Source organism: Ochlerotatus camptorhynchus, unplaced genomic scaffold (assembly GCF_037179485.1).
Source record: "Ochlerotatus camptorhynchus isolate MF236.1 unplaced genomic scaffold, CSIRO-AGI_Acam_v1.1 ptg000067l, whole genome shotgun sequence".
Lineage (NCBI taxonomy): Eukaryota > Metazoa > Arthropoda > Insecta > Diptera > Culicidae > Ochlerotatus > Ochlerotatus camptorhynchus.
The window spans coordinates 301,665-328,276 of NW_027040557.1; the positions used below are offsets into that span (position 1 = coordinate 301,665).

The 26,612-nt window shown below is 39.2% G+C and overlaps 5 protein-coding genes across 7 annotated transcripts in view; 2 read left to right on the top strand and 3 right to left on the bottom strand.

Moving 5' to 3' along the window:
* Positions 1-10,975: 10,975 nt before the first annotated feature.
* LOC135697144 (uncharacterized) lies at positions 10,976-12,326 on the top strand. The gene is made up of 3 exons (XM_065216740.1): positions 10,976-11,152; positions 11,206-11,706; positions 11,771-12,326. Exons 2-3 carry the CDS (start codon positions 11,272-11,274, stop codon positions 12,044-12,046), a joined length of 711 nt encoding a protein of 236 aa, XP_065072812.1. The 5' UTR covers positions 10,976-11,152; positions 11,206-11,271; the 3' UTR covers positions 12,047-12,326.
* A 33-nt stretch (positions 12,327-12,359) lies between these two features.
* Positions 12,360-14,047, bottom strand: Rpt2 (26S proteasome regulatory subunit Rpt2). Its single transcript, XM_065216739.1, has 2 exons — positions 13,960-14,047; positions 12,360-13,763 (listed from the first exon to the last, which is right to left on the bottom strand). Exons 1-2 carry the CDS (start codon positions 13,960-13,962, stop codon positions 12,450-12,452), a joined length of 1,317 nt encoding a protein of 438 aa, XP_065072811.1. The 5' UTR covers positions 13,963-14,047; the 3' UTR covers positions 12,360-12,449.
* Positions 14,048-15,975: 1,928 nt separating this feature from the next.
* Positions 15,976-26,612, top strand: part of LOC135697113 (zinc finger protein-like 1 homolog) — a 54,642-nt gene continuing 44,005 nt past the window's right edge. Inside the window, exons 1-5 of one of the 2 annotated variants that reach the window (XM_065216701.1) lie at positions 15,976-16,150; positions 16,242-16,353; positions 16,413-16,606; positions 16,661-16,847; positions 16,908-17,198. In XM_065216701.1, coding sequence (XP_065072773.1) covers positions 16,049-16,150; positions 16,242-16,353; positions 16,413-16,606; positions 16,661-16,847; positions 16,908-17,191 — 879 coding nt within the window. In that variant the 5' untranslated portion in view covers positions 15,976-16,048 and the 3' untranslated portion in view covers positions 17,192-17,198. Of the gene's footprint in view, positions 16,151-16,241; positions 16,354-16,412; positions 16,607-16,660; positions 16,848-16,907; positions 17,289-26,612 lie in introns of those variants that run through there. The other variant, XM_065216700.1, reaches the window with a different exon arrangement.
* Spag1 (Spag1 axonemal dynein assembly factor) lies at positions 17,340-18,818 on the bottom strand. The gene is made up of 3 exons (XM_065216702.1): positions 17,951-18,818; positions 17,764-17,891; positions 17,340-17,706 (listed from the first exon to the last, which is right to left on the bottom strand). The coding sequence occupies exons 1-3, from the start codon at positions 18,693-18,695 to the stop codon at positions 17,362-17,364; spliced, it is 1,218 nt and encodes a 405-aa protein (XP_065072774.1). The 5' UTR covers positions 18,696-18,818; the 3' UTR covers positions 17,340-17,361.
* The window catches only part of LOC135697145 (aminopeptidase N), a 40,076-nt gene continuing 38,803 nt past the window's right edge, over positions 25,340-26,612 (bottom strand). For both annotated transcript variants that reach the window (XM_065216743.1, XM_065216742.1), the window contains 2 exons: positions 26,409-26,552; positions 25,340-26,345 (listed from right to left, as the gene is read on the bottom strand). In XM_065216743.1, the coding sequence (XP_065072815.1) occupies positions 26,090-26,345; positions 26,409-26,552 (400 nt within the window). In that variant the 3' untranslated portion in view covers positions 25,340-26,089. The remainder of the gene's footprint in view (positions 26,346-26,408; positions 26,553-26,612) is intronic.

The following is a 26,612-nucleotide window of genomic DNA, read 5'->3' on the forward strand; positions in this document are numbered from 1 at the left end:
ACACCAATAATCATGGAGCAGGGTCAGCTATAATTACTACAGAATGATTCTCCATACTTGGCTACATCTTCTTTTTTGTCTTGGAATAATACGTCCCATCAGAAACTTGGCTTTTGCCCTTTACTAACAAGGGAAGGTGTACCCTGAGTTTTCAGACGAGACTATTTTTTCAACATGCCAATATATGACGAACGCTCGGAGATGGATAGGGTTACCATATGGTATCTTAAAGGAGGACATGTCCTCCTTTTTCAATATTTTTTCTACATCCTCCTTTTGCCCGAAAATGTCCTCCTTTTTAATCCTTGCATTTATTCCAGCTACATATTCATAAAATTGTTTTCAAAAAGCTTTGTTTGCAGAGCTTATTTGTTTAACCTCATCTTATCTAGCAAATGCCATTCGATGGTGAGACTAGGAGTATACTACAGCTGTCAACCCCCGCACATTTAGGCTGCGATCCATTAGGTAAACTTTCACTTAAATTTAACAGATGGAAAATTTTCAAATAAACTTGCTTATTTCAGACAGACCAGGAATCAATTTTGACAAATAGTTTCTCGAAAGTTGGACGATGAACAACAGAGGGATCTTCAAACATTAGAATTTGACATTTCGAAAATAAATTACAATGTTCGAAAATCTCTCTGCTGTTGATTGTGTGATTTCCGAAAAGGCGTTTATCAAAATTAATTCCTGGTCTGCCAAAAATAAGTCTAGTACAATAGCATGTTTATCTCGATGTTTATTTGAAAATTTTCTATCTGGCAAATTAAAATTAAAATTCACCAAATGGATCACAACTACACAGATTGAGTTGCTTCAGTACCGCGGGCGTCTTCAACGACGCGAAAGCCTTCAACCGTACGGACGCCCACGGTACTGAAGTAACTCGTCAGCTGGAGCCTTAGCGGCCATATCATCCATTTTGTCCGAAATTTCCTGACTGGCTGATCCTTCCGAGTATCGGTAGGTAATACCAAATCCCGCACTTTCTGCGAGGAAACTGGCGTTCCCCTAGGTTCAGTGATCGCTGTCAGTTTGTTCCTGGTAGCCATGAACAGTGTCTTCGAGCGGTTACCAGCGAACATCTGCATTTTCGTGTACGCAGACGACGTTCGAATCGTAGCCACAGGCTCGGCCACAGGTCAAACTCCGGGACGAACGAGGATTAGAGCACAAGCAGGGGTTTCCGCCGTAGCCAGAAGGGCCGCTTCGAAAGGTTTTCAGTGGTCTGCTGAAAAGAGCGCTAGGTGCCACGTTTTCCAGTACCGACATCGGGTCTGCGGACCTTCCATAAAGATCGATAATCACGCTATCCCATTGAAGAAAACTGTGAAACTGCTGGGGGTTGTCATTGATCGGTCGCTCAGTTTTGACCACCACCTTCAAGGGGTCAAGGCCAGCTGTCGCAGCAGGATCATCTTCATCCGCACAATCTCCCGTACCCACCGGTCCAACAATAGAGAAGTACGTTTCCGTGTTGCCCGGGCCATCATCTCCGGTCTCCTATCTTCGACGCCAGCCGATGCCAGCTGTGTCGAAGCCGGCATTCCCCCTTTCCGGTACCGCATCTATGCAGCCATTGCCAACAAAGCCGCTGCATTTTCAGCAAATACCGCCGGAAACGACAGAATCTGCCTCCTTAGCGAGAGGGATAGAGTTCTCCGTACAATCGCAAACGCAGAGCTCCCCAGTGGCCAAGATTCACTGGTACGGAGATAAGAGTTGGCAATCTCCCGCACCAAACATCGACAGCCGGATATAGGAGAAGTTCAGAGCCGGGGACAATTCCGTAGCCCTTAGGAGATCGGAAGCAGAGCTGACCAGATTGTACCCAAACTACATGCATCGTTACACGGACGGGTCAAGATCGAGAGCTGGATTCGGAATGGGAATCGCTGGTGACATTTCCTCAACGAGTAGAAGTCTGCCAAAACAATGTTCGGTGTTCTCGGCAGGAGCAGCGGCTATTCTTCATGCTGTCACGGTTCCTGTTGATCGACGTTCTGGTTCTATGAGATTTTAGGTATTCCAAGCATAAATATTCAAATCGACGTATCTGAGTTTACAAACACACTTACTACTTCGGTTTCAATCAGCGATGACGTGTATCTTGATTTTTTTACATTATAAAATTTCAGACAGTTTTAAGGCTGTAAAGCTGTAGTTTCATGCAAATAAGCTAGACTAGATCATTTCCAAGTATCAAAAATGAATTATGAGGGCTAGTTTGATACATTTTTCAGAAGTATAACGTGAAGATGAATTGAATTAATAACAACTACAAGTTATGAACAATCTCAATTGAACTTTTACAAATCATGAATTTTGTGATAGCGCACATATTATTAAATCGTTTGAGAAAAACTTATTGTCCTCCTTTAATGTTAAGAAAAGGAATAATTCTAGATAGAGCTGGAATTAGGGCGTAACTGCTTTTGTAAACAATGACTTCTCTCGATGATTCCTAGAAAGCCAAGACTCGCTCACTCAAAGCAATGTCACCATCGGGTAGGGGAAGACTTCCCCTTCCCGTTGGTTATGTTGGTTTGCGTGGGCGTGCCTTGAGTTTCGAGAAATCATCGTGAGAGGTCATTGTTTACAAAAGCTGTTACGCCCTAATTCCAGCTCTTTCAAGAATTGTCCTCCTTAATCTCCAAACCCCAAATGGGAGGACACAAGTTTTTGATATGGTAACCCTAGTGATGGAACACTCAAAAAAATTGTCACATTATCTAATTATCTAACGACAAAAAAAAAATCATGTGAATTTCACCTAGCTGCAAATCTTATCACCTGCGAGGACGTGCTGTCATTTTTGGGGTGGTTACCTGGGTTGTTACGAGAATTTTTTTTTTATAATTTGAAGGTAGTTGGAATTTACATCGAGAAATATTTCAACAGGTTTTGGAAGTTCTATGCAAGGTTGCAAATACTCATTTCAGCTAAAATAATGTTTTTCGAAATAATAAAACCAAAAGATGGTATTATCAACAATCAATACGAAACTAACGATTTTAAATTGGCTCACCACTTTAGTAGCCTATTGGCACAAACGAAGTGACAGACGACTTACTGGCGAAGAAATCCATTTAAATAATGTGGTTCGCTGTAATAGAATTTTCTTGGAAGCTTGTGCCATCATCCACCAGATGGGTTAGTTTTTTGTTTTGATTTGAACAAAGTTGATTTTGTGTACAATGATTCTTTGACAGTGTGCAAAGAGTGCGTATCATTTTGTCATTTTTTATGCATTTCAGTTTTGAGTAGAGTGAAAGAGATAGAACCAAAATATTCTAGTACATTTGGTGAAAATGCTAGTTCAATCCAATAGTAGTGTTGCCATGTGGTACAATCCAGTAGTAGTGGTGTTGCCATGTGGTACACTGAAAAATTGCAATAGAAGGTTAGTCACCAAAGTTTTCGAGCCGCTCTGTCTGTCACTTCGTTTGTGCTATTGGTCCCAAGCAAACGATTAACGTACCCTATTCTAGTTGAAATTCTATTACTACACTATGTTTGTTTTGATTCGCTATGAAAGTTTGACAGATAACATCAGGGGTGTGTGGATTCATGCAGAACATGCAGGGGTGAGTGAAATAGCTTGGGACTGCTTGGGACCGTTGTTCTGGTACTGAGTGAGCCAAAAATAATAATGATTTTCTTCGGGACCCAGTGGTCTTAGAGTTACCTCTATGGTATTATGGCATGTTTTACTTGTAACCAGGGTTGCTTTCACTCACTTGCTATAAAAAAATTGTTTTTCGGAATTATGAAATCATTAGATGTTATAATGGTTATTAGTACTTGAATGTTAAAAGAAGGGGTCGTGAAGTATATATTTGGCACATTAAACCTGTCAATATTGCTTTCATTTCGTCACAATCAGCGATTTTACCATTCGTGAGCGCTCACTCTGAGTGAACGCTCAAGAGTTATAAATTCGCTGATTGTGACGCACTGAAAGCGAAATTAACAGGTTTTATGTGTCAAATACATACCTTCCAACCTCTTCTTGTTTCTGACAAGTACAAACTTTCATAATAGCATCCAATGATTCCATAATTCAGAAAAACATTATTTATAGCGAAGTGAGTGGAAGTAACCCTGCATAAAACCTGTAAATTTTGCTTTCTATGAGTCACAATCAGCGATTTGCTGATCGCTGAGTGAGTGAGTGAGTGAGTGAGTGTGTGAAAAATTACTGTTTGTGACTCTCATGAAGTGAAATAAACAGGTTTAATATGTCAAACACATTCTTTGCAACTTCTTCTTGTATCCTACCAATTCAAAATATGATCAAAGCATCTAATTATTTCATAATTTAAAAAAAAAAAACAATTATTTTAGCTGAAATGAGTATTTGCAACCTTGGTTCTATGAACTTTCATGAACCTATCTTGAACTTATCCAGAACTTTCTGAACATTCACGGAAATTTTTGAGATTTATAAAATTATATTGATCAAAATGTTTCCGAAATTTGTTTAAGTTCATACAATTTTGTTTTGGTTCTCTAGACATATTTAAAGTACTGAAATTCCTTAAATGTCCTGTTATTTTCTCAGTTCTTCAGGTACGGTTTTGATCAAGACGCTATTACGCTAGACGCATATCTTGCAATCAGATCATTTTTTGATAGATCCCTCGAAACAATTCTCGGTACGTCTTTTATCTACCAACCGAGTAAAAAATTGACTAAATATTTCATTTTAAAGATTTCGTGCGTTTTGTGGACGCACATCCGTCCGTTGCATAAAAAAACGGGACGTTTCCGTAGTAGATAAATTGTGATTTCCCTTTCACAGATTTACCTAGCACTGAAACAACCGAACGGTTTCTCTATTTATTTTTTTATGTTCAAATTGTAAGTTCCTCCATTTTTGGAGACTCGGCACAAATAACACTTTCTAAGCCCCGCCCCTAACTAGATTTTACAAAATTTTTAGTAGCAACAATCAATACGAAACTAACGATTTTAAATTGGCTGTTTACTTCACGGGTGGAAATCCCCATATACCTCCCTTTCAGCAAATGTCTATTGCTGATTATTGATAAAATGTATAAGTCAACTAATAAGCAGACGCCTTGCATAAAAGTTAATGAAGATCATGTATAAATACCGTTTTTGCATAATTATATGACCTTTGTGGTTTGTTTTAAATATGCCATGTATAAAACTAATGTTTTGGCAAAAATGTATAAGTGAGACACATGTAAAAAATAAATAAATTTTGTTTCGTGTTGTATTTTTATGTATCCGAACTTTTTCGCTTTTTAAAAACCTTTATAACGCTATGACTTTGGAAAAACCTCGACGTTCTTTGCAAGAAGATTGACAAATTCGAGGATGCTGCAATTATTAAAAAAAAAACTCAAAACTCATTCATTTAGACCACAATCAGATGATTTTTTTTTTTCTTTATTAGAGAGATTTTTAGCCTAAGGCTAGTTCATCTCTTGACAATCAGATGAATTAAGCAAATAAAAATAAATAAAATCAAATATCAGTACTATATTCCACTTTTTGCATTAGCGAGCTTGATTGTAACATTGTGACTTAGTCTCGGACTTAGTATGAATTATACGAGTTAACACCACTTCCTAATTTTAGATGATTTCACGTTCCCGCAGATATAACGTATATTCGTTATAAGTCAGGTAATGCATAATATGGCCCCTCATCCCCGGACATGTCACGATTATAGAGATTAGCACACAAACGGGGGTCTATCGCCGTGTAAAGTTGTTTATTATTTTCCTCAGGCTAACCTCAAAATGCATATAATTCGATCTGTCAAAATGAGTTTGACAGCGGTTTTTTATGTATTTTCCTCGGATTTTGACTAATACAGCCAGACGTGAAAATCTCTATAGTCGCCATATTTATAAACATATAAATGTATACCTAAATATATAAATAAATACATATAAACTGGCGGAAAGAAATTCCATCTAGCAAGAAAGGGAACCGAGAAGGGAACCGAGAAGGGAACCGAGAAGGGAACCGAGAAGGGAACCGAGAAGGGAACCGAGAAGGGAACCAATTCAAGATATTGAAGACCAAGAAATAAAAGGGGATTCATATTTTATAAACAAAACTAAGATCACAGACAAACAGACGTAACTCTTCATTGTGTATCTTCGTTCATGCATTTAACGGTTGATTTGAATATTATCAGATCCGCGAACTACTCGCCGCAGCGCTGGCATTGGATCACTTTGACGTTTCTATATATTCTATAGAAATTTTATGCAATATTGTTTACGAGTTAGCGAGCAAGCTTGTTTTCCGCGAGAAGCCAGATAGATGTCGTTACTGAGGTTATATGTTTTGAGATACTATGTTTTCAAGAACAAGTTTTTCAAAGAGTTACGTCTGTTTGTCTGTGCTAAGATAGTCCATTTCTTAAGAAATTTCCAACCGAATGCTTGATTTCATCATGAAATAGGGAAAGCCTTGGGGAAAGCTTTCCTTAAGAGCAGGGTTGCTTCCACTCACTTGCTATAAAACTCATAACAGAATTATGAAATAATTAGATGATACAATCACAGACAAACAGACGTAACACTTTGAAAAAGTTTCTCTTGAAAACATAGTATCTCAAAACATAGGACCTCAGTAACGACATCTCTTTGGCTTCTCGAGGAAAAAAAGATTGCTCGCTAACTCTTAAACAATATTGCATAAAAGTTCTATAGAATGTATAGAAACGTCAAAGTGATCCGATGCCAGCGCTGTGGCGAGTAGTTCGCGAAACTAATAATATTCAAATCAACCGTTAAATGCGTGAACGAAGCTACACAATGAAGTGTTACGTCTGTTTGTCTGTGATACAATGATAATCAGTACTTGTAAGTTACAAGAAGCGGTCGTAAATTATGTGTTTGACACAAACAACTTATCAATATTGCTTTCAGAGCGGCACAATATACGATTTAACGACTCGTGAGCGCTCACTCTGAGTGAACGCTCACGAATCATAAAATCGCTGATTGTGACACTCAAAAAACAAAATTGACAAGTGTTGGAGTAAATCGGTAACGCAGTGTGCTGATCACCTCCTTGGAGACCGAACGTCACCCCTAGCAACCTAAGTTTTCTTAAATAAACAACGGTGAAAAACTTTTCATTCCTGTTCAAGACTCCACTCAAGCTAGTCGTTAAATAAAATCCATTCTACTTTTAAACTTTGCTGTTCCGGTTCTTTCTAACAATCAAGAGGTTATGGGCGACTCACGCAAGGATTTGGTCCACGGGATCCCGCAGTTCTCGGGCACCGGTTTCGACAATTGGCAATTTCGAGTGGAGAAGTATCTGAAGTCCGTGAAGCTGTTGGATATCATCAAGAAGGATCCTCCGATGGAAGCGGCCGAGCTCACGAAGTTCCAGGAAGATGACGGTAAGGCAGCGTTCCTGCTGACGTCATTTGTTCATGACGATTTGCTGCATTTGGTGCGGGACAAGGAGACGTCCAAGGAGATGTGGATGAGCCTTGAATCCGCCTACGCCAAGAAGTCCGTCTCGTCGCAGACATTCGTCAGGAAGCAACTTGCGAAGCTACGAATGATGGAAGGTTCGTCTGTGAAAGATCACCTGAAAACCTTCGAAGAGCTGATCCGACAACTGAAGCTGGCCGGAGCGAAGCTTGAAGAGAACGATATTGTGTCCCAGCTGTTTGCTACCCTTCCCGAGTCGTTCGATCCGTTGGTTACGGCACTGGAAAATCTAGGTGAGGAAAACCTAAAACTGGATTCCTGCCAAGAGAAACCTGCAGCATTCCAAGGATCGAAGCAGAAGCCTGGTAAGTTCACCGGAAAGTGTAACCGTTGCCAGAAGAAGGGGCACAAGGCCAAGGACTGTCGTGTGAAGTTGAAGACAGATGGGCGCGCTGAAGCTAACGCTGCTGCTGGAGGTAAGGCGGTGGCTTTTATGACCGGGATATGCTCCCAAACAAAGGACGAGGGAGCAGTTTCCTTTAAGCTGGATTCCGGAGCCTCGGACCACCTTGTGAATGTGAAGCACTGTTTCGCCGACCTCACGAAGCTGAAGCACCCTGTCGTCATAAACGTGGCGAAGGATGATCAATCCCTGATTTCCCGGCACAGTGGCACCATCAACGGCGTCAACAAGGAAGGTAACTATATCAGCTTGAAGAACGTCCTCTTCGTACCAGATCTTCGAGCGAACTTGCTATCTGTGAAGAAGATGGCAAAAGCGGATCTTGATGTCACATTCACGAAAAAGGAAGCGATCATGAAGCAAGGTCGTGACCTGATTGCGAGATGTCCCATGCGGGGCGATTTTTACGAGCTCGATCTCCGTGTCGATACGGTGGCGGCCAACATGTGTGGAGCTGTGACTGGTAACCTGTGGCATCGTCGACTGGCTCATTTGGGGAGCAAGAGTTTGCAGACACTCGCGAAGCATGGCATGGTAACAGGTATTCCCGAGAAACCAGATAAATTGGATTTTTGTGATGTTTGTGTTCTCGGAAAGCAGTGCCGAGAACCATTCACGGGTACTAGAGTCCGTGCTACAAGACCTCTAGAACGAGTGCACTCCGATGTGTGCGGTCCAATTACACCAGCGGCTTGGGATGATTCTCGGTACTTCGTCACCTTTATTGATGATTACACGCACTTTGCAGTAGTATATCCCATCAAGAAGAAGTCCGAGGTGTTCCAGAAGTTTCGAGAGTACGAGGCCATGGCGAGTGCCGCTCTGGGACATTCGATTTCGAAGCTGACTGTCGACCAAGGGCGCGAGTATTGCTCCAATGACCAGCGTGATTGGTACGTTTCCAAGGGGATCCAAGTCGAGCCAACTGCGATGCTGATTGAAGCCCAAACTCCGAAGAATCTGTGGAATGAAGCGGTTCTAGCGGCGGTATACCTGACGAACAGAAGTCCAACCACCGCGGTATCTGATTGGAAGACTCCTGCGGAAATGTGGACTGGTCACAAGCCGGACGTTAGTAAACTACGTGTGTTCGGCTGTAAAGCATTTGCTTGGGTGTCCACGGCACAGAGGAAGAAACTGGATCCGAAAAGCAAGCCTGCTGTGATGATCGGCTATGCGCCGAACGCCTACCGCCTGTGGAACAAAGAGAAGAAGCAGTTATTCCTAGCCAGAGATGTCAAGTTCGATGAAAACAGTTTTCCGTTTGCCACCCAGATCCGTGACGAAACTCCTTTGGTTGTTGCTCCGTACGAGTTCGAGGATCAAGATGAGGAAGACGTGCAAACCCCTGAACAGTCCGTTCAACCCGATGAGCCGCTGGTGGCTCAACATGACGACATCCTGACTGATGATGAAGAAGGCGAGGTTGAAGACGACGGTGTTGAAGAAACCGGAGCGCTCCCTTCGCAACTAGACCGTGGTTCAAACCTCGAAATGGAAACCCCGAGGCGCAGCGAACGGGAGCGCAGACTCCCCGGTAAGTTGAAAGAATTTCTGGTTGGAAAAATTTTCACTGCCGCGCAATCCCATTCTGCAGATGTTCCCCATAACGTTTCCGATGTACTATTTGACGGTTCCGTTGGACGAGATGAGGCCGAGCGTTCGATCTTCGATATCCCGGAGGCGTACAAGGAGATCGCTGGACGAGCCGACGAAGCTCTTTGGCAGCAAGCGGTCCGTGAGGAACTGCAGTCGCTAGCGGACAACCATGCTTGGCGATTGGTGAGATGCCCTGCTGGTGTGGTTCCGCTCAAATCGAAATGGGTCTTCCGAATCAAGCCGGACGAGCATGGCGAACCGATCCGTTACAAGGCGCGCTTGGTGGCGAAGGGATTCCAACAGAAGCCCGGAGTCGACTACAACGAAACATATTCCCCCGTAGCAAAGTTAGCCACGATACGAACCATTCTTGCTGTAGCAACCCACCGAAGGATGCACGTTCACCAACTCGATGTGAAGACCGCATTCCTCTACGGTGAGCTTGAAGAAGACGTCTACATGGCCATACCCGAAGGAGTTGCAGCACCGCCGAACTTCGTTTGCAAGCTGGATCGATCGCTGTACGGACTCAAGCAAAGCCCCCGCTGTTGGAACAACAAGCTAAACGACCTTCTACTGGATTTCGGCTTTATCCGTTCCCGGCATGATTACTGTCTATATACCAGGATCGACGATCGAGGGGGGGTAAACATAATCATCTACGTGTTGACACTGAATTGTTGAAAATTGTTTATAATCCCTGCTAAACTCTAACTGAAATGGTTATGGAACTTTACATGAACGTTTGAGCGAAAAAGTTTTAACCTTATGTTGGTTTTTTGGTTCACTTCCAAAGAACCATAATACATAAGGTTAAAACTTTATCACACAAACGTTCATGTAAAGTTCCATAACCATTTCAGTTAAAGTTTAGCAGGGATTACAAACAATTTTTAACCATTTTCGGTCAGGTCAAGTTATGGTTCTCGTTTAGGCGGGCCGCCAGAATATGATTAAAGCCAGACTTATAAGGTTAATTTTAGATTTTCTGTAAAAAATTGTGATCTTTTTTCGAAAATACCACACTGGACGCGGTAGAAAGCGAATCAAGTGAATCGATCTCTGAAACAAAATCCATTGGCAAAAATACTATATTGCTGGTTTAAATTAAATACGCTCACCAATAGATTTTTGCAGAAAACAATTTTATTTTATTTTACTATAATTTCTATAATTTCTATAATTTTACTATAATAATTTAAATTTGTCAACATTCATGGTAAACTAAACTGAATTCATAATAAATTTAACAGTAATAAGCGTGGTTAATCAGTATAATAAGTGTTTTCTGCAAAATAGTATTCCTAACTATGGTTCTTGTTTCAGTGATTGTTTGATCGACAAACATTGGACATAGGACCTATTCAAAAATGAATCGAGAAAACATTCGATTAACAACCAGAGGTCGTACTGTTCTTTCCAAACCTATTTCGTTACGTAGTATAAGGATGAAAATGTCACTCGTCGGCCATGTTCAGAAACGATCCTGCGATCCTGCGGAGTTAGCTTTATTAGCAGCAAGGTAGAAAAAGTGAAAGTCGTTCTTTTTGTTTTCTAGTGTTTTTGTATATTGTAAAGTGATTTTTAAAGATTTGCTCATGTTCTCGTTTATGCTATGCTAGTAGTTTTAGTGGCAATAAAGCTATAGGTAAGGATTTTTTTCTCAATATCATCGTACACCACATAATACACACTTTTCAGGATTTACAAAGCATTTGTAAAACATGATCCCAACTGCTGCTCTATCGACGGAAACTACTTGACAAGATGGAGAACCTAAAATGCTTTAATGTTGATCTCAGCGATAATTATTCATCCAAATCAGAACCTTTGTTTCAAGGTTACTATTCTTTGGATTGTGAGTTGAATGAACTCACATCTACTTTCGAGGAGTTGACAATCGACGTCAAAGGCATGGTGAAAGAGCTGAATAAAAGCAGCAAACGTGACGTAAACTCAATTCGCCAAGATTTCATTCGCAATGGCATAGATTCTGCTATAGTGACACAAATTCACAATACCAGCCGACAACCACCACCAGGCTTCGGGATATCAAAATGGCCATTGGCTAATTTGGAGAACCAATCTCCTATCGCTAAGTATTCCTCATTGCATGAGAAAATGGACGTACAAGCGGGCACATCAGAAAAAAACGAAATCAAATCGACCAGGCGTAAGAGATCACCCAAAGAGAATGAAGACGTAAGTTTAATCTCAAATTATTGCCAAACAAGGTTCATAATGTAATCGTATTATCTTTATACAGTATTGCGTCTTTTGTTACAACAACCGCGAGAAACAGGAAACGTATTTGGATCACTCTTGCCGCGACGAGGAAGGCTTCGTCGTGTGCCCAAAACTGAGAAAGTATGTATGCCCATATTGCCAGGCAACAGGAGACATGGCTCATACCAAGAAGTACTGCCCCAAGAAACCGATCATTACGCCAGATGATCTTCAAACCATGGCTTCACCATTCGTTTGTCAAAATGTTTCCCGCCGGAATCGGAACAACCATGGCAAAAGATCATTACGGTTCTAATTACATTACGTGTTTCTGAAAATTTCAGAATCAAATGTTGACTGATTTTTGATTATTTTTTATGAATTTTAACCGTTTCGAACAATGTGAGATGAAGGGGTTATTCGAGTTTTTTATGTTAAAAAAAAACCTAAATGGAAATTGCGTTTGGAAACGTGTCGAAAAATTATGTGCTATGTGCAGTTGAATCTGCGTTCTGAATTAGGGATATAAAGTTCGTGTTCAAAATTTCGTAAATTTTTATTTTAAGGAATCATTACAGTTGTCGAATGTCATGTCATGTGCAATACAGAAATAAAAAAAGCAACGAACATTGATTTTATTTAGTTTTATTAAGTCCTTCCGATTACACAAACGCAAATCTGAATATAATACGGCTAATGCATAGAAAATATTGTGGAACCTAGAGATACAATCCTTCCGGAGTGCCTTCTTTCTTGCGATAAAGTACACTTTCCTTGGATTTCTTGAAGTCTTCATTTGTAACCTTCATACGGCGTTCGCGAAGGGCCATTAAACCTGCCTCGGTACAAATCGCCTTTATATCGGCTCCTGAAAGGTCATCCTTGGCCATGATCAACTCCGAAAGATTCACGTCCCCGGCCAATGTCATCCGAGCAGTGTGAATGTTGAAAATTCGACGCTTGGTTTTCTCATCTGGCAGAGGGAACTCGATCTTACGGTCAATACGACCAGGACGAATCAATGCTGGATCGAGCGTTTCAATACGATTAGTTGCCATAATGACCTTCACATCCCCACGCGAGTCGAATCCATCAAGTTGATTCAACAGCTCCAACATTGTTCTTTGAATTTCTCGTTCTCCACCAGAGTTGGAATCATAACGTTTTGTACCAACGGCATCGATTTCGTCAATAAAGACAATCGAGGGAGCATGTTCTTCAGCAACACGGAACAGTTCGCGAACCAACTTGGGACCATCACCCAAATACTTCTGGATCAGTTCAGAACCCACTACACGCAAAAATGTGGCTGATGTTTGATTAGCCACTGCCTTGGCGAGCAAAGTTTTCCCAGTTCCTGGAGGACCATACAGGATAACACCTTTTGGAGGTTTGATACCCATCTCTTCGTAATATTCCGGATGAGTAAGAGGCAACTCAACAGATTCTTTAATTTCTTGAATCTGGGTGTCCAATCCTCCGATATCAGCATAAGTTTCTTGAGGAGCTTTCTCAAGCTTCATTACGGTAACCATCGGATCGGTGTCATCCCCCAGTACTCCCACAACGGCGTGCACCTTATGGTTCAACAAAACCGAACATCCTGGTTCCAGTTGATCTTTGTCAACAAAAGACAGTATGCTTACGTAGTGCTCGCTTCCGACCGAGGTGGAAACAATCGCATGATTATCATCGATTATCTCCTCTAAATTTCCAACAGACATAGGCGTTCCTCGCAGATCGTCAACCTTGGAACGTTCCTCTTCGTTCTTCTCATCCTGAGGCTTCAGGCGTTCCTGATTGCGAATGAATTCTTCCTCCATCAGAAGATAGTCCTTGATACGTTCCAGTTTGAGTAGCTTTAGGCGGCATCGGGTGTGCGGAGTGACTTGCGGCAATTTCATTGCAGCATCTGGGCCCTTGGACTTACGTTTCTTCTTCCCGACGCGCGTTGGGATTGGTGGCTCATATTTCTTCTTTTTATCCTTATCATCCTTTTTATCACCGCTGCCTCCAGCTGATTGGTTTTGACCCTAAAATACAAAGAAACCCCGTATTTAACATTTTTATGTAGATCCGTACAATGACTATCATTATTTCAACAACATAACCTCTATGCAAACTTGAAAAATGTAGATGCTCATCACGCAGTTAAGAGGCGCGTAAAACAATGATAAACTACTTCGAACCAAAGAAATATGTTTTAAATGTAAAAATTAACTAACTTACCATGATTCGCTACGAAAGTTGAATAAAATTCAAGCAAATCCGAGAACGACTTTAGATAGCATCCGTGAGTTTACACTTTTCTCTTCGATTGGTTTGTTTGACAATGACAGCTAGCAAGCACCCTGATGCTGAAGGTAAAAAGATACACGCATATACACAGAAAAATAAAGCCCAAAATTTTGGTTTTTTAAACCCAATTTTGAGTTTAGTGGCCCTTAATAAAATTGTTTTGGTTATATTCCCTAATAAAAAATAACCATAAACGAACGATAACCCAAGTCATTGAACTATTCCATAAATGGTTTGGATGATACCCAGAACACGTCATTAAGCAAATTAACCATACAATTTTTATTAGGGTTTCTTACACTGAAACAATAACCATACTATTCTACAGAAAACATTTAATTTCAATATAACCACGCTTAGAACTGTCAAATCTACTATAAATTCAGTATAGTTGATTATGAATATTAACAAATTTACTACCCTAAGGAAAATTCAATGCTAATTTTTATGTGTCACACACATAAATTTTTGCAATTTGATAAACAAATGATATATATGTGTCGGACACATATGTAGGGGTGATTCTTTCCGGAAGAAATCCAAAGCCCCATATTGGCGATCCTGCCAGGTCTTTGCTTAATTGCAGATATGAAAACTGGTACAGTTTATCTTTTTTTTTCACGGAAAGAATCACCCCTACAAACCGTGTGTGTGTCACGGTTTGTAGGGGTGATTCTTTCCGGAAGAAATCCAAAGCCCCACAACATAGTTCTTATGTGTACACATAAAATCCATGTGTAACCACACATACTATTCATTTTACTCATAAATTTCATTTGTATACAGTATACACAGCAAAAAAAGTTGTTGAATATTACATCGAAACTGCTGCAACCAGGTCAATCCATCGGTTGTGTAATATCACATTGCACGATGTACATCGATTTTGCGAACAAAATTACATCCATTGATGTAATATTGCATCTGCTTTTTGCTATTACATCATTATTTCATACATCAGCTTGAATTACGTTGATCGATATTACATTTTTTTTTGCTGTGTACTTAAATCACAGACAAACAGACATAACACATAGAATAGTTTCCACTGTAAACCATCGTCACTAAAACACTACCGCCATCTGTTGAGAACACTGTCACGGGTAGCACGCTCAACAGATGGAAGTATTGTGTAAACGTCTAACGCATAAAAATTAACTATGGGCGCCACCGGCGGAGGTGCTATCAACTAACACATATTTAAATTGACCGTTAAATGCGTGTTCGATGTACAAGATGCGAGTGTTATGTCTGTTTGTCTGTGCTTAAATTATACATGAAAATTCACCATTAAAAATTTGTCAAATTTTATGAGTGTATGATTCTGGAAAAACTACTACACCAAGAAAAGGTCAATGTTTGATTCTATGTATTCCGCACATATATTTTTGCAATTGGGTTCTTTAATTTTGAAAAATGTATCGTTTTTTATACATCATCTGAAAGAGCTTCGTTTTCTGAGCACAGCAATATTTTTTTCGAATCCACACACTTTCATCTCGATTTTTAAATCAAGATTTAAAGCAAAATAATAACTTCACTGTTTGACACTAAACTAAAAAACTGACAGCTCGCTCCCATACAAAGTGACTCCGAGGGGCGCTAAAGAGGTGATTTTTGCAAATGTAATCGTACTTATTTAAAATAGTTCCAACGTACCAAAATTGATGAAATTTGGGGTTTGCGTTCCATTTTTAACGCAGATTACGAATATGCATTTACTTCAATACCCTTAAAGAACAACTTTTTTTTCTGTGATGTATAACCAATAAATTTTTCAAAATTAAAGAACCGAATTAGCGGGGGTGGGGATACTACAACTGTACGTAGCAGCATGTTCAGCCTTAGGGGCACTATCATGACAGAAGTGATAGCTTTGTCATGCGACTGTCAAATTAATTATTTTCAATCGGACGTGGCTAATGTTTTTGGAGTAAAAATTAGAGAAATAAGTTGTATTTTTCGATTTTACCCATATATTGTTGATAAAAAGTGTTTTAACGGTAGTAGCAATATAAAAATGGGTCTGTGCAAATGTCCTAAACGGCAAGTTACAACTCAATTCTGCTTCGAACATCGAGTGAACGTGTGTGAAAATTGCATGGTTGTAAATCACACGAAGGTAGTTATTCCAATTACATATGCAGGAACATTATCAACTAACATAAATTCCAATAATAATTATTGTTTTCTTTTAATTCAACGATTTCCAGTGTACAGTTCAATCCTATATCCAGTGGTTAAAGGACAGTGACTTCGATTCGTCTTGTACTTTATGCGGGAATCCACTTGACAATGAAGATTGCGTGCGGCTTATTTGCTACCGTAAGGATACATTCTTGGAAACATGGCTTATTTGACCAATAATTTTTCAATACTTCTAGACGTATTCCATTGGAAATGCTTGAATGCAAGACAACAGTCATTACCAGCTAACACGGCACCAGGGGGTCACACTTGTCCTACGTGTAGTGATCCAATATTACCTCCTGCTAATCTAGTCTCGCCGGTGGCTGATGTTCTCCGAACTAGGTTGGGGCAGGTTAATTGGGCAAGAAGCGTACTCGAGCTCCCATTGGTAAAGTTGATTAAAGAATATATCTGACATCTAGTTAAAAATCGTCCATTTCAGCTTTCGGAAGATAAACCTGATTATTCTAACTACACCGTGGCAACCAGTTCTGCCTCCGTTCACAATGGAAACACTTTTGCATCTAGTATGACCCAAACGAGAGCGAACGAACGACCCGAAAGTCCCCACTCGATTGTTAACATGGAATCTTACGTTAATAATACATCGCCGGCATTAGATTTTCATGGTAAATTATTGTCTTCATGTACGTAGTGCATAAATTTTTGTAAAACCATTACAATTGCAGCAAGTAGTCGGCGACCACTGTTGGCTAGAGAATCCCCTATTGGGGCATCGGATCGGGATGATAACAAATACAAAAGAAGAACACCACAGGAGATATTCTCCCGCTGGTCTAGAAGGCTTTACGCGCCCTCATCGAAACCACCATGGAAACGAACCTGGTTCCTTGTGCTGGGTGGTTGTATTGGGTTTATTTGCATCATTTACGTGCTGGCTACTTTGGGACGCCGTGGCGGAGATGGTGAAGTTGGTCTGATTTATAATCGTAATTTACCACACGAAGAATAAAATGCATGTAAGTATGTAATTCGTAAAGCTTTGTGGTAGAACGCCATTCCGACAACACTGTAAGATCTAGAGCGGCATTAGATCGATTTTTTTTACTGCATCATATAATATCTGATAAACGTTATTTTTTACTGTATAATATATCTATTGCAAAGACTAAAGTTAATGCTCTACTTAATTTCTTCGATAAATACCTTTTTTCCGGGACGCGGAATTATTTCAATTTTATCGTTTTGTATTTTGGTGGAAACGGATTTTTGCATCATTTTAGCCGTTTCAGTTCTAAGACTTTTCATAGCATCGGGAAGCTTGTCTTTAACGATCCTTTTAGGTTTAATGAGAGTAGCGTAGTCATCATCGACGGCCACGTCTTCGTTCCCAACATCTTCAATCTTAACTTGAAAGGCATTAGGTGGAGGTAGATCCGGATGCTGACGCCGTAGATCATCTACTGCTTCCAGAGCCAACTTGTTGTTACGATCCACCAGTAAAACTTGCGATAATGCCTGGTATGCCTAAAAATTGGCAATTGATAGAAAAAGCTATATGCTCAGAGGAAAATAAGATCAAACCTCACGACATTTATTATCAAGCTTGAGCGCTTCAGCTTTCCGGCATAACGCTTTTAAATTCTTCGGCTCACTCTTTAAGCATGCTTCGCAATCGGAAATAGCCTTATTATAACGCGTAAGCTTTATGTCTGAAAACGCACATTAAAAATATATAGTATATCAGAATAGATTGGAAAAATTAACCTACTTGTGATGGCGCGATTATTGAAACAAGCTGCCGTTGGGAAAATTGTTATGCTACGGTTGTATTCCTGGAGAGCTTGCTCGTATTCTTTGCTGCGAAAAAAATCATTGCCCTTTTCCTTATACTTTGTTGCCAGCACCTTTCTCTCGGTTTCACTTAGACGATCGATTTCATTTGACTGATCCTCTTGAATGATGTTCCCACTTGGATTGCTTTCATTTTGTTTCATTACAAACTCCTTGTGCCTTTCTTCGTCTAAATCCATTTTTAAAATTTCAGCATCGGCATCGTAACGATCCCAGTTATTGTAATCCCACGATTTAATCCGTTGACTCACGGATGATTCACTAGCATAAGATGTATTTATTGCTGCATGCATGGACCGAATCGGTGGCACATCTTCTATCGGAATTCCCTTCTGATCAAGAATATCCTTGTGCACCTTTTGCATATTACTTTCCCACTCTTCCAGGTCCTGATTTATTTTTTGCCAGCGCTCACGTGTTATGCTCTCTTTTGTGATCAGGGGCGTCTCTTCGCGAAATAGTTTCGAGTTCGGCTTTATGGAACGTAAACGATGTTCAGCGAATGACGTCAGATCTGGATAGTGGCCTTCCTGGCCAGAACGAAGAATTTTCACGATCTTTTCCAACATCCGACCGTCCGCGCATTTTCCAATGTAGCCATAGTCGAGATGTTCAAGAAGAACATCATACTGTTCCAATAATGTCTTTGGTTTGTTGGACATTTTCACAAAACTTCACGTATGTTTTGGTGGTTTTGATCAAACAAGTTTGACGATCCTCTGCGTAGAAACGTTTTGTTCGGTTGCCAAGGTTACTTTTTTATGCATGAGCATGCGCATACGATAAGATTCATGCCATAAATACAAAGAAACACTATCTCACAGTGGTCGGAGATGGCAACATCGCATTGAATGGATCAATGGAAATGCTGAGGTTTTGACAGAACTATCATAGAGGTAACTCTGTTGGAACTATGCTGTGGCTACCACAATATTTTACATTTGATCGTCCATATACAGTAGCGCCAAAAGCATGCTGTGGTGGGTTCAAAACTTGACCATCGATTAATTCTTGATAGAGCTGGAATTAGGGCGTAACAGCTTTTGTAAACAATTACTTCTTTCGATGATTTCTAGAAAGTCAAGGCTAGCTAACGCAAATCTACATCACCATCGGGTAGAGGAAGACTTCCCCTACCCGATGGTTATATTGCTTTGCGTGGGCGTGCCTTAAATTCATATAAACCATCGAGAGAAGTTATTGTTTACAAAAGCTGTTACGCCCTAAATCCTGCTCTATCTAGAATTGTGAATAAACTATTCAATTACTCAAAATAGTGTCTTCAGAGGCATTGTTCAAATAACTATCCATCCACAACCCTACAATTTCAAACATTTATCATGACCGGTACTATGAAAAAAATAAAAACGTAGGCCGATTCCATAGTGAGAGCGAAGCGAAGCGTTGAAAAAAATGTAAGAAATAATATAAATAAGAAAATATCCATTATTGATATTATTCATTATATTCGTTTCAACGCTTTGCTCTCACTATGGCAACGCAGTCCAACACTGAAACAAAGATAATAGTTAGGAATACTATTTTGCAGAAAACACTTATTTTCAGTATAACTACGCTTAATACCGTTAAATCTACCATGATTTCAGTATAGTTGACTATAAATATAATCAAATTTACTACCATTCTGTCAAAACTACTATGCTGACTCAAACGGTATAGTAGTTTTGATAGAAAAATTAGTCAAATTAAATGAATTTCGTTTCTGCACAAATCTATTGGTGGGAGTATTTAATTTAAACCATCAATATAGTATTTTTGCCAATGGATTTTGTTTCTGTGAACGTGCAGCCCGTGGGTCGTACGTGAACTCTGGATCTCAGCAATGATATAATTCTAAACCAAAACCAAAAGGCAAGTTTAGAAAGGTTGGGCAGGCCTGTAACTTGTTCTCATAAAGAGATAAAAGGATACTTATTTGGGCAAAGTTGTAAAACTACACAAAATATGAAACTTTGTTGAAAATGCCTCTGAAGACACTTTTGTGATTAAGTCAATAGTTTATACACAATTCAATTATGTTCGTGATTTTACCATCTCCAACCACTGTGCATTCGATCCATGTGAAAATAAATCATCTAGTAACAAAAGGTAGCGCAACGCTGTCGTTTTTCAAAATTTCGCTTGACTTTCGATTTGGTCAAGTTTGTTGTTATTCGAGGAAAATTATGCAGTGCTGATTTTCCGTTGATTCGATTTAGAGTTGGTAATCAATTTAAATCAAACGAATTTGCGCTTGGTTTTAGAGATTATACCTGTAAATACGTAAAAAGCTTGATGAATCAGATAACAATACTTCTCCAATCACCACCAATCAAGAGCAAATTTTCATTATGTCGTAAGTAGCATTCGCACCAATCCGAGAAAAATAAAGTTTTGTTTTGATGACCGAAAAGTTATTCCTATTTCCAATTAAACACATGTAATCTCATAGTGATAGCAATGTTTAACATATTTAGCAGGGTTTTAATCATACAAATGCAAATCGCTAGCTTTCATGCTGAAAAATACTGGTTTTTGAGTCAAAAGTTATTATACGTCGTTTGGTGGCCCCTATTGTTACTTAAGTCAAAGTGTATTTACCAGGATATTCGGGAGAATTATCAATTACGTCTCCTTACGTGCAGCCCATTCATCATTTTAGGACCACCGAAATCATCTTAGCAACAAACAGTTTGATTTATTCACTTTAATAATGAGAAAGCGAAACGACGAACGTACACTTTTCACGGGTTTCTCAGCGCTGTTACTTAAGACAAACGGCATCTCCATAGAAATCGGGTGACTTCAGTAACATCGAAAACTATTTTGATCGGAAGGTGATAACGTCAAAAAGCAATTTGACGGGTAAATAAATTCAAAAATGGGATGTGATCCTATATTCGGACAGTATATAGTGTAATAGCAGGAGAATCGATTGACACTGATAGCTCAACTTTGTTTACCTTTGTTACTTTCGACGTAATGAAAATTTGCTCTTGCAATAATAGCAACATTTTTTTATTTTTTGCTTTGACAGGTCCTTGATCGATTAGAATAACACTGACAGATAAATATGAATTTCAAACGGCATGGCATCTCTTTGTATATTCTAGTCTTTTTACTAAACCCATATTAATCAATCTAAGACAGGTTGTAACAACTCGTGATCAGCTTTTTGGTCTTCATTTAGACATTCTACCTACTACGAGATACCTGTGTTGGCGGTCATTCATTTTTTCTTTTTTTTTTTTATTTATTAATGAGATTTTTAGTCTATGGCTAGTTCATTTCCGGCGGCGTTCATTCAGCCAAATTCCACCAATCGCGAGTTGGTATAAACAGGTCGTTCTATTTAGTGCGGGATGGTTCTACCAGGTTGAAATCGATTGAAATTTTGATGTATATCCACGAAGATTTCAGAAAAGATCAAGTACAAACGAATCTACATATAATTGGATATCCTATAAGGTTGTTGACCGGGTTGTACAACCACCGACAAACCGACATGAATGATCATACAAAGTTTCATCAAATTTCTGATCAAAGCACAAAACTGACATCTGCCGCCGTGTTCGCGAAAAATGTGTATCCTAGCCACGAACACACATACTAAATGTATGTGTTGGTTCATGTCTAATATATTCCGGGCAAATTATTTTTATCTAGATAACAAATTTCTATTGTTTTCCCTGGGCTTTGGCAAAACCTTGAGGTAGTTTAATTAGGCTACAAGGTCCCAGGGCTGATCTGGATCTTTACCACATTGGAAAGATGCACACTAGTGTTGCCAGATCAGTGTTGATGCTTACCAAAAGTGCATTTGAACCCGCTTATAAAAGCATATTAACAGATTAATCATCATCGTACATTGTTTATGGCTCTGTACTAATAATAAATCATTAAGCACAGCGTTTGATATTTTAGTAGGAATGCTGAATTTAGTCGCAGTAGAAATCAATCCTTTATTGAATTGGATTTATTTCTATGGATATGCACGTTTGGAAAGTATCATCACAAAGATTCTGCACTACAGCTTATGGGCGGGAAGCGTTGTTTTTGTTTTTGTTTTTTTATCTATTTATAGAGTTAATTCTTAGAAATACGAAGCGAAAGACAAATCAAGCATTAAGCACAAGACCTTCAAGAAAACTAACAACACGAAGTCTCGAAATGGCAATGTTTTATTCAAAATGTCAAATATTTCAAGAATATCGGGTGAGACCAATCGGACTGAGCGCTCTTTCGGTCATCTGGAAGGGTTGTGCACGAGGAGCGATTTAAATCCCCCCAGTTTTGAAGACATTCCGGAGCGAGGATCCATTATCCAGATACACAATACAACAAGAGAAGGAAGTAGTATTGAAGGTAAACAAGGAGTACATTAGAACGTCGAAACTGTAAGTATACTCCGATCTATTCTAGTACTCTTGTATAAAACCTATTGTAAACCGGCTAGATCGTAGTCGTCGTCACCGGGAAGCATAGTCATGTGAAGATTGCCAGATCCGTTACCACTCATGATAAGGCACACAAGGCTCTCAACATTAAATACATTGCACGGGTTGGGTCGCACAGAGGGTTGATTAGATGTAAATTCCTTTGAAACACCCGCATAAACGATAACCATAAGGAGTGCCTAACAACCTATTCGGGTTATCATCCCAACAATATGTGGTACGGTGGCACGATTTGTGGTATCGTTCATGTATGGTGCTCCCCCACCCTTTATTAGGGTCGCTGACGCTCATTGCACGCTCTTTCGTTTTCCGGCTGATTGAATGGATGACGGAGTTTGACGTCACACTCCTTCAGACGTTTAGGCGGCGGGAGGGCTAGAGGGATGGTTGTTCAGTACACGGAGACAATTTTACAAATGTATTTCTAATAGGTAAATCACAGTTTAAAACTCACTAATAATCTCTTTCAATCTCTTTTAATTTCTTTTTCATTGACGGTGTGATGTAATCGATGCGCTCTGTGACGAGAGCGCAAACCAAACGAGGCCATTTTTCAACGATACGATAATAACTTATGCGCATTTCACACAAAACCTACCCAACCCTTTCCTTTCTACAATCCCTGAGCAGCTGGTTTACCATAAGTAACCTCGCAGAACTTTTTTAACCCCCATGGGTAAAGATGCTGTGTTGCTCACTCCTCTCCCCTTCCCTGGTGTATTATGGATGGTGTGAATATTCACATCGGTGACATGGCCCCTGACCCCCTTGTACATCATAAAATGAAAATGAAAATGAAAATGACAACAAATTTCTATGGTTTTGACAGATGGGATCGCTGCACATTTGAATCCGCCGTTATGGATTCTCGATCAAGAGTTAAATTTTAGTTTCATGTCGGTTTGTCGGTGGTACAACGGCGTGCTGGCGCTTCATCGCTGAAAACGTCATCTTATGTGGGTCATGCGGATTGTGAGCACGTACATAATCATCTCGTTGGATGCAGTATGATTCATACCTGCAATGATCCCCATTGGTATTACTTCAGCGGAAACCAGTGAGTTCATCAAGAATTTGTAAGGTAGTGAGAGCTGAGTTGATGAATAGATAACAGCAAGTATGGGACATACCGGAGAACAGTAAATGGACACTGATAAATTGAACTATTCCCATTTTGCTTGAAATTTAATCAATTTGACATTAAACTCAGTTTAATCATATCGAATGATTAAAAAATAAGCATCTGATATTAATCCCAGTTTAATCATGGTTGATTAGATTGTAGATTATCTTTTTTTGAATAAATTTTAATCATTTTAGACAGGGTGCCTTCCATTCATTTTGACTAAAAAAATGTTTTATGAAGTTATGGAATAATAAGATGATATGATGATGTTTTGTATGTGTGAGTAATAGGAGAAGATTGTTAAGTTTGTGTTTGACACATCAAACCTGCAAATTTAGCTTTGACAGAGCCACAATGAGCGTTTTTCTGATCGCCTCTTCGCGAAGAGTGAAGAGCGAAGAGTGGGTGAGATAAATTACAAAATCGCTTATCGCGACTCTCATGTAGCAAAATTGGTGGGTGTTATGTGTCAAATACAGACTTTACAATCTTTTCTTGTTGTTTACACAATCAAAATATTTTCATGATATCTTATTATTCCATAATTTCTTGAAACATTTTTTGAGTCAAAATGAATGGAAGGCACCCTGATTTTAGATTCTATTTTAATAATTTTTGATTGAATTTTAATCTTTTTTGATTATACATCAGTATTCAAAAAGAATTAAATTTAATACTGGAAAGATTATTTCGATTTTAATCATGCATGACTATTGCCGAAGTAATCATAGCTCGGACTCAATAAGGTGAAGCGGGAAACTGCATACTTTTTAAGCTTTTATGATTTAATTTATCTTTGAGTGGACTCATAAGCTAATACCGAAGACAACATATCAAGAAGACTGGCAACTCTTTCATTTTCTCATACAACCGGTATGAGACAGGTACACTCGCATCAAATGCTCCTTTAGATTTGGATAGCAAAGGTTTCATCACAGACAAACAGACATAGATCTCGCAAGTTGATCATCGAACAAGCATTTAACGGTCAATTTAAAAGTATCGTAGTTGGTAGTACCGCCACCTGTGGCGCGCTTAGTCAATTCCCTTGCGTTTGACGTTTACAGACTACCGCCATCTGTTCAGCGTACTACCCACCACAGTGTACTCAACAGATGGCGGTAATGTTTTAGCGACGATGTTTTACAGCGAGACATATTCAATGTGTTATGTCTGTTTGTCTGTGGTTTCATCATAGAGGTAACTCTAAGACCAGAAGGTCCCGAAGAAACGTGCTCAACTTTTTGGCTCAGCTCTGGTACTCTCTTCGGTCCCAAGCTAATCGATGCACCCCTCGAAACATATGAAAATCCACGAACCCCTCATTTTATCTGTCAAACTTTCATAGAGAATCAAAACAAACATAGTGTAGTACTAGAATTTCGCCAAGAAAGGGGTACGTTAATCGATTTGCTTGGGACCAATAGGCTAGTCAAATAGTGAGCCAATTTAAAATCGTTAGTTTCGAATTGATTGTTGGTTTCATCCTCAGAAGAAAGGTGTGTGTATTTGCTCATTTTTCTATGCGTTGCTTCCACCTTCGCTCGAGCGGCAGGCAAAGTTGCCAGTCTTCTTGATATGTTGTCTTCGCTAATACCGAATATTTCGATCTGGGTGAACAGAAATCATGGACGTAGTTCCTTTTTAGTCACGCTTGATTCTGAAAGTATATATTTAGCAATGGAAGCATTCGGATATGATGAAAATAAAATTTTGAAATATATTCGTTGAAATTTGTGTTTAAAACTCGTAGTATTTCATAAACTTTTCATGGATAACAGCTGCATTTTATTAATATTTTCCAAGGCATGTGCTGCATGTAGCGCTGTTATTTTACTTCATTAAAACTTCTTAAAAATTAAGACACTTATTTTTCGCAGCTCGGTTGGTTGGCGGGCAGTTTTCTGTATCGTTAAACTTTTTTTAAATCCTCTATCATAAACTACTTTAAAAAAATATGGCAAATATATCTAAATCTATTTCTTTGAGAAACTTAGTATGCTAGCAGACTATTCTCATCCTGGTAATTTTCGGACTTTCGTATAAATTATTAGATAATTAATTTAATAAATACTGACAAATGACTAAATCGAAATTCACCTAATATGAAATACTATGAATAGCGATTCGATCAAAATTTAATTAGCATGATGGTGTAACTAAAAATTTACAAATACACAGCCAGAAAATCCGTTGTTTTCTTTTCAAAATTTAGAAATATAGTACCTTGTAAAAGCAGGATGCCTTCGCACGTTTATGAACTCTGAGGTTACACTATCTATAATAGTAAACGCCAAGAATTTTTCGTTACCTAAATTTGCGAGGCTAATTCAATAGGACCGTTAGATTTGCTTTGAAACGGTTCGTTTGCCTAACAATAATATGTACATACACCTTTATTCAATGCAATTTTAGATAGTTGGAACTTTGACTGGTTTTAATTGGAAGAACTAGAGCTGCTTCTCTGTGGCCTCTAGTACATATTCATGTGCATATCTCGAATCAGTTTATCGAGAAATTCTTGCAGCTTGTGGTACGATCGGGATCGCCAGTGAATATTGTTGAGAATTTGCTCTTCCGCCAAATATACACTCTTTTCTATTGTTCGCAATCCAAGTTTACGTGCCTTACGAGCAAACCGATCAAACTGCTCTTGGTGATGTTTTTGGTTCATCAACAAAGTGACAGAGTCTATCATTTTGTTGAGCGTCGAAAATCCATCCCCGAAGCTGAAAAGTGGAAAATTTAGTAATGTTAGACAACATCTGGAACGAGTTTTCGATTACGCTTACTATTTGACAATTCGTTCAATGTTTTCGTACAAGAAATTAAAGGCAAGGTCATTTCCAGCGTAGTTCTTCGCCACCGATTGGAAGGCTCTTGCACCATCCTGCTTGAGGATGCCGGATGAAGGATCCAAAGTCATGTTAAGATACCTAAAATAAACAGTTTCGTGGTTGAATTAACATATTCTAAGCACAAACAAGTATCATTGT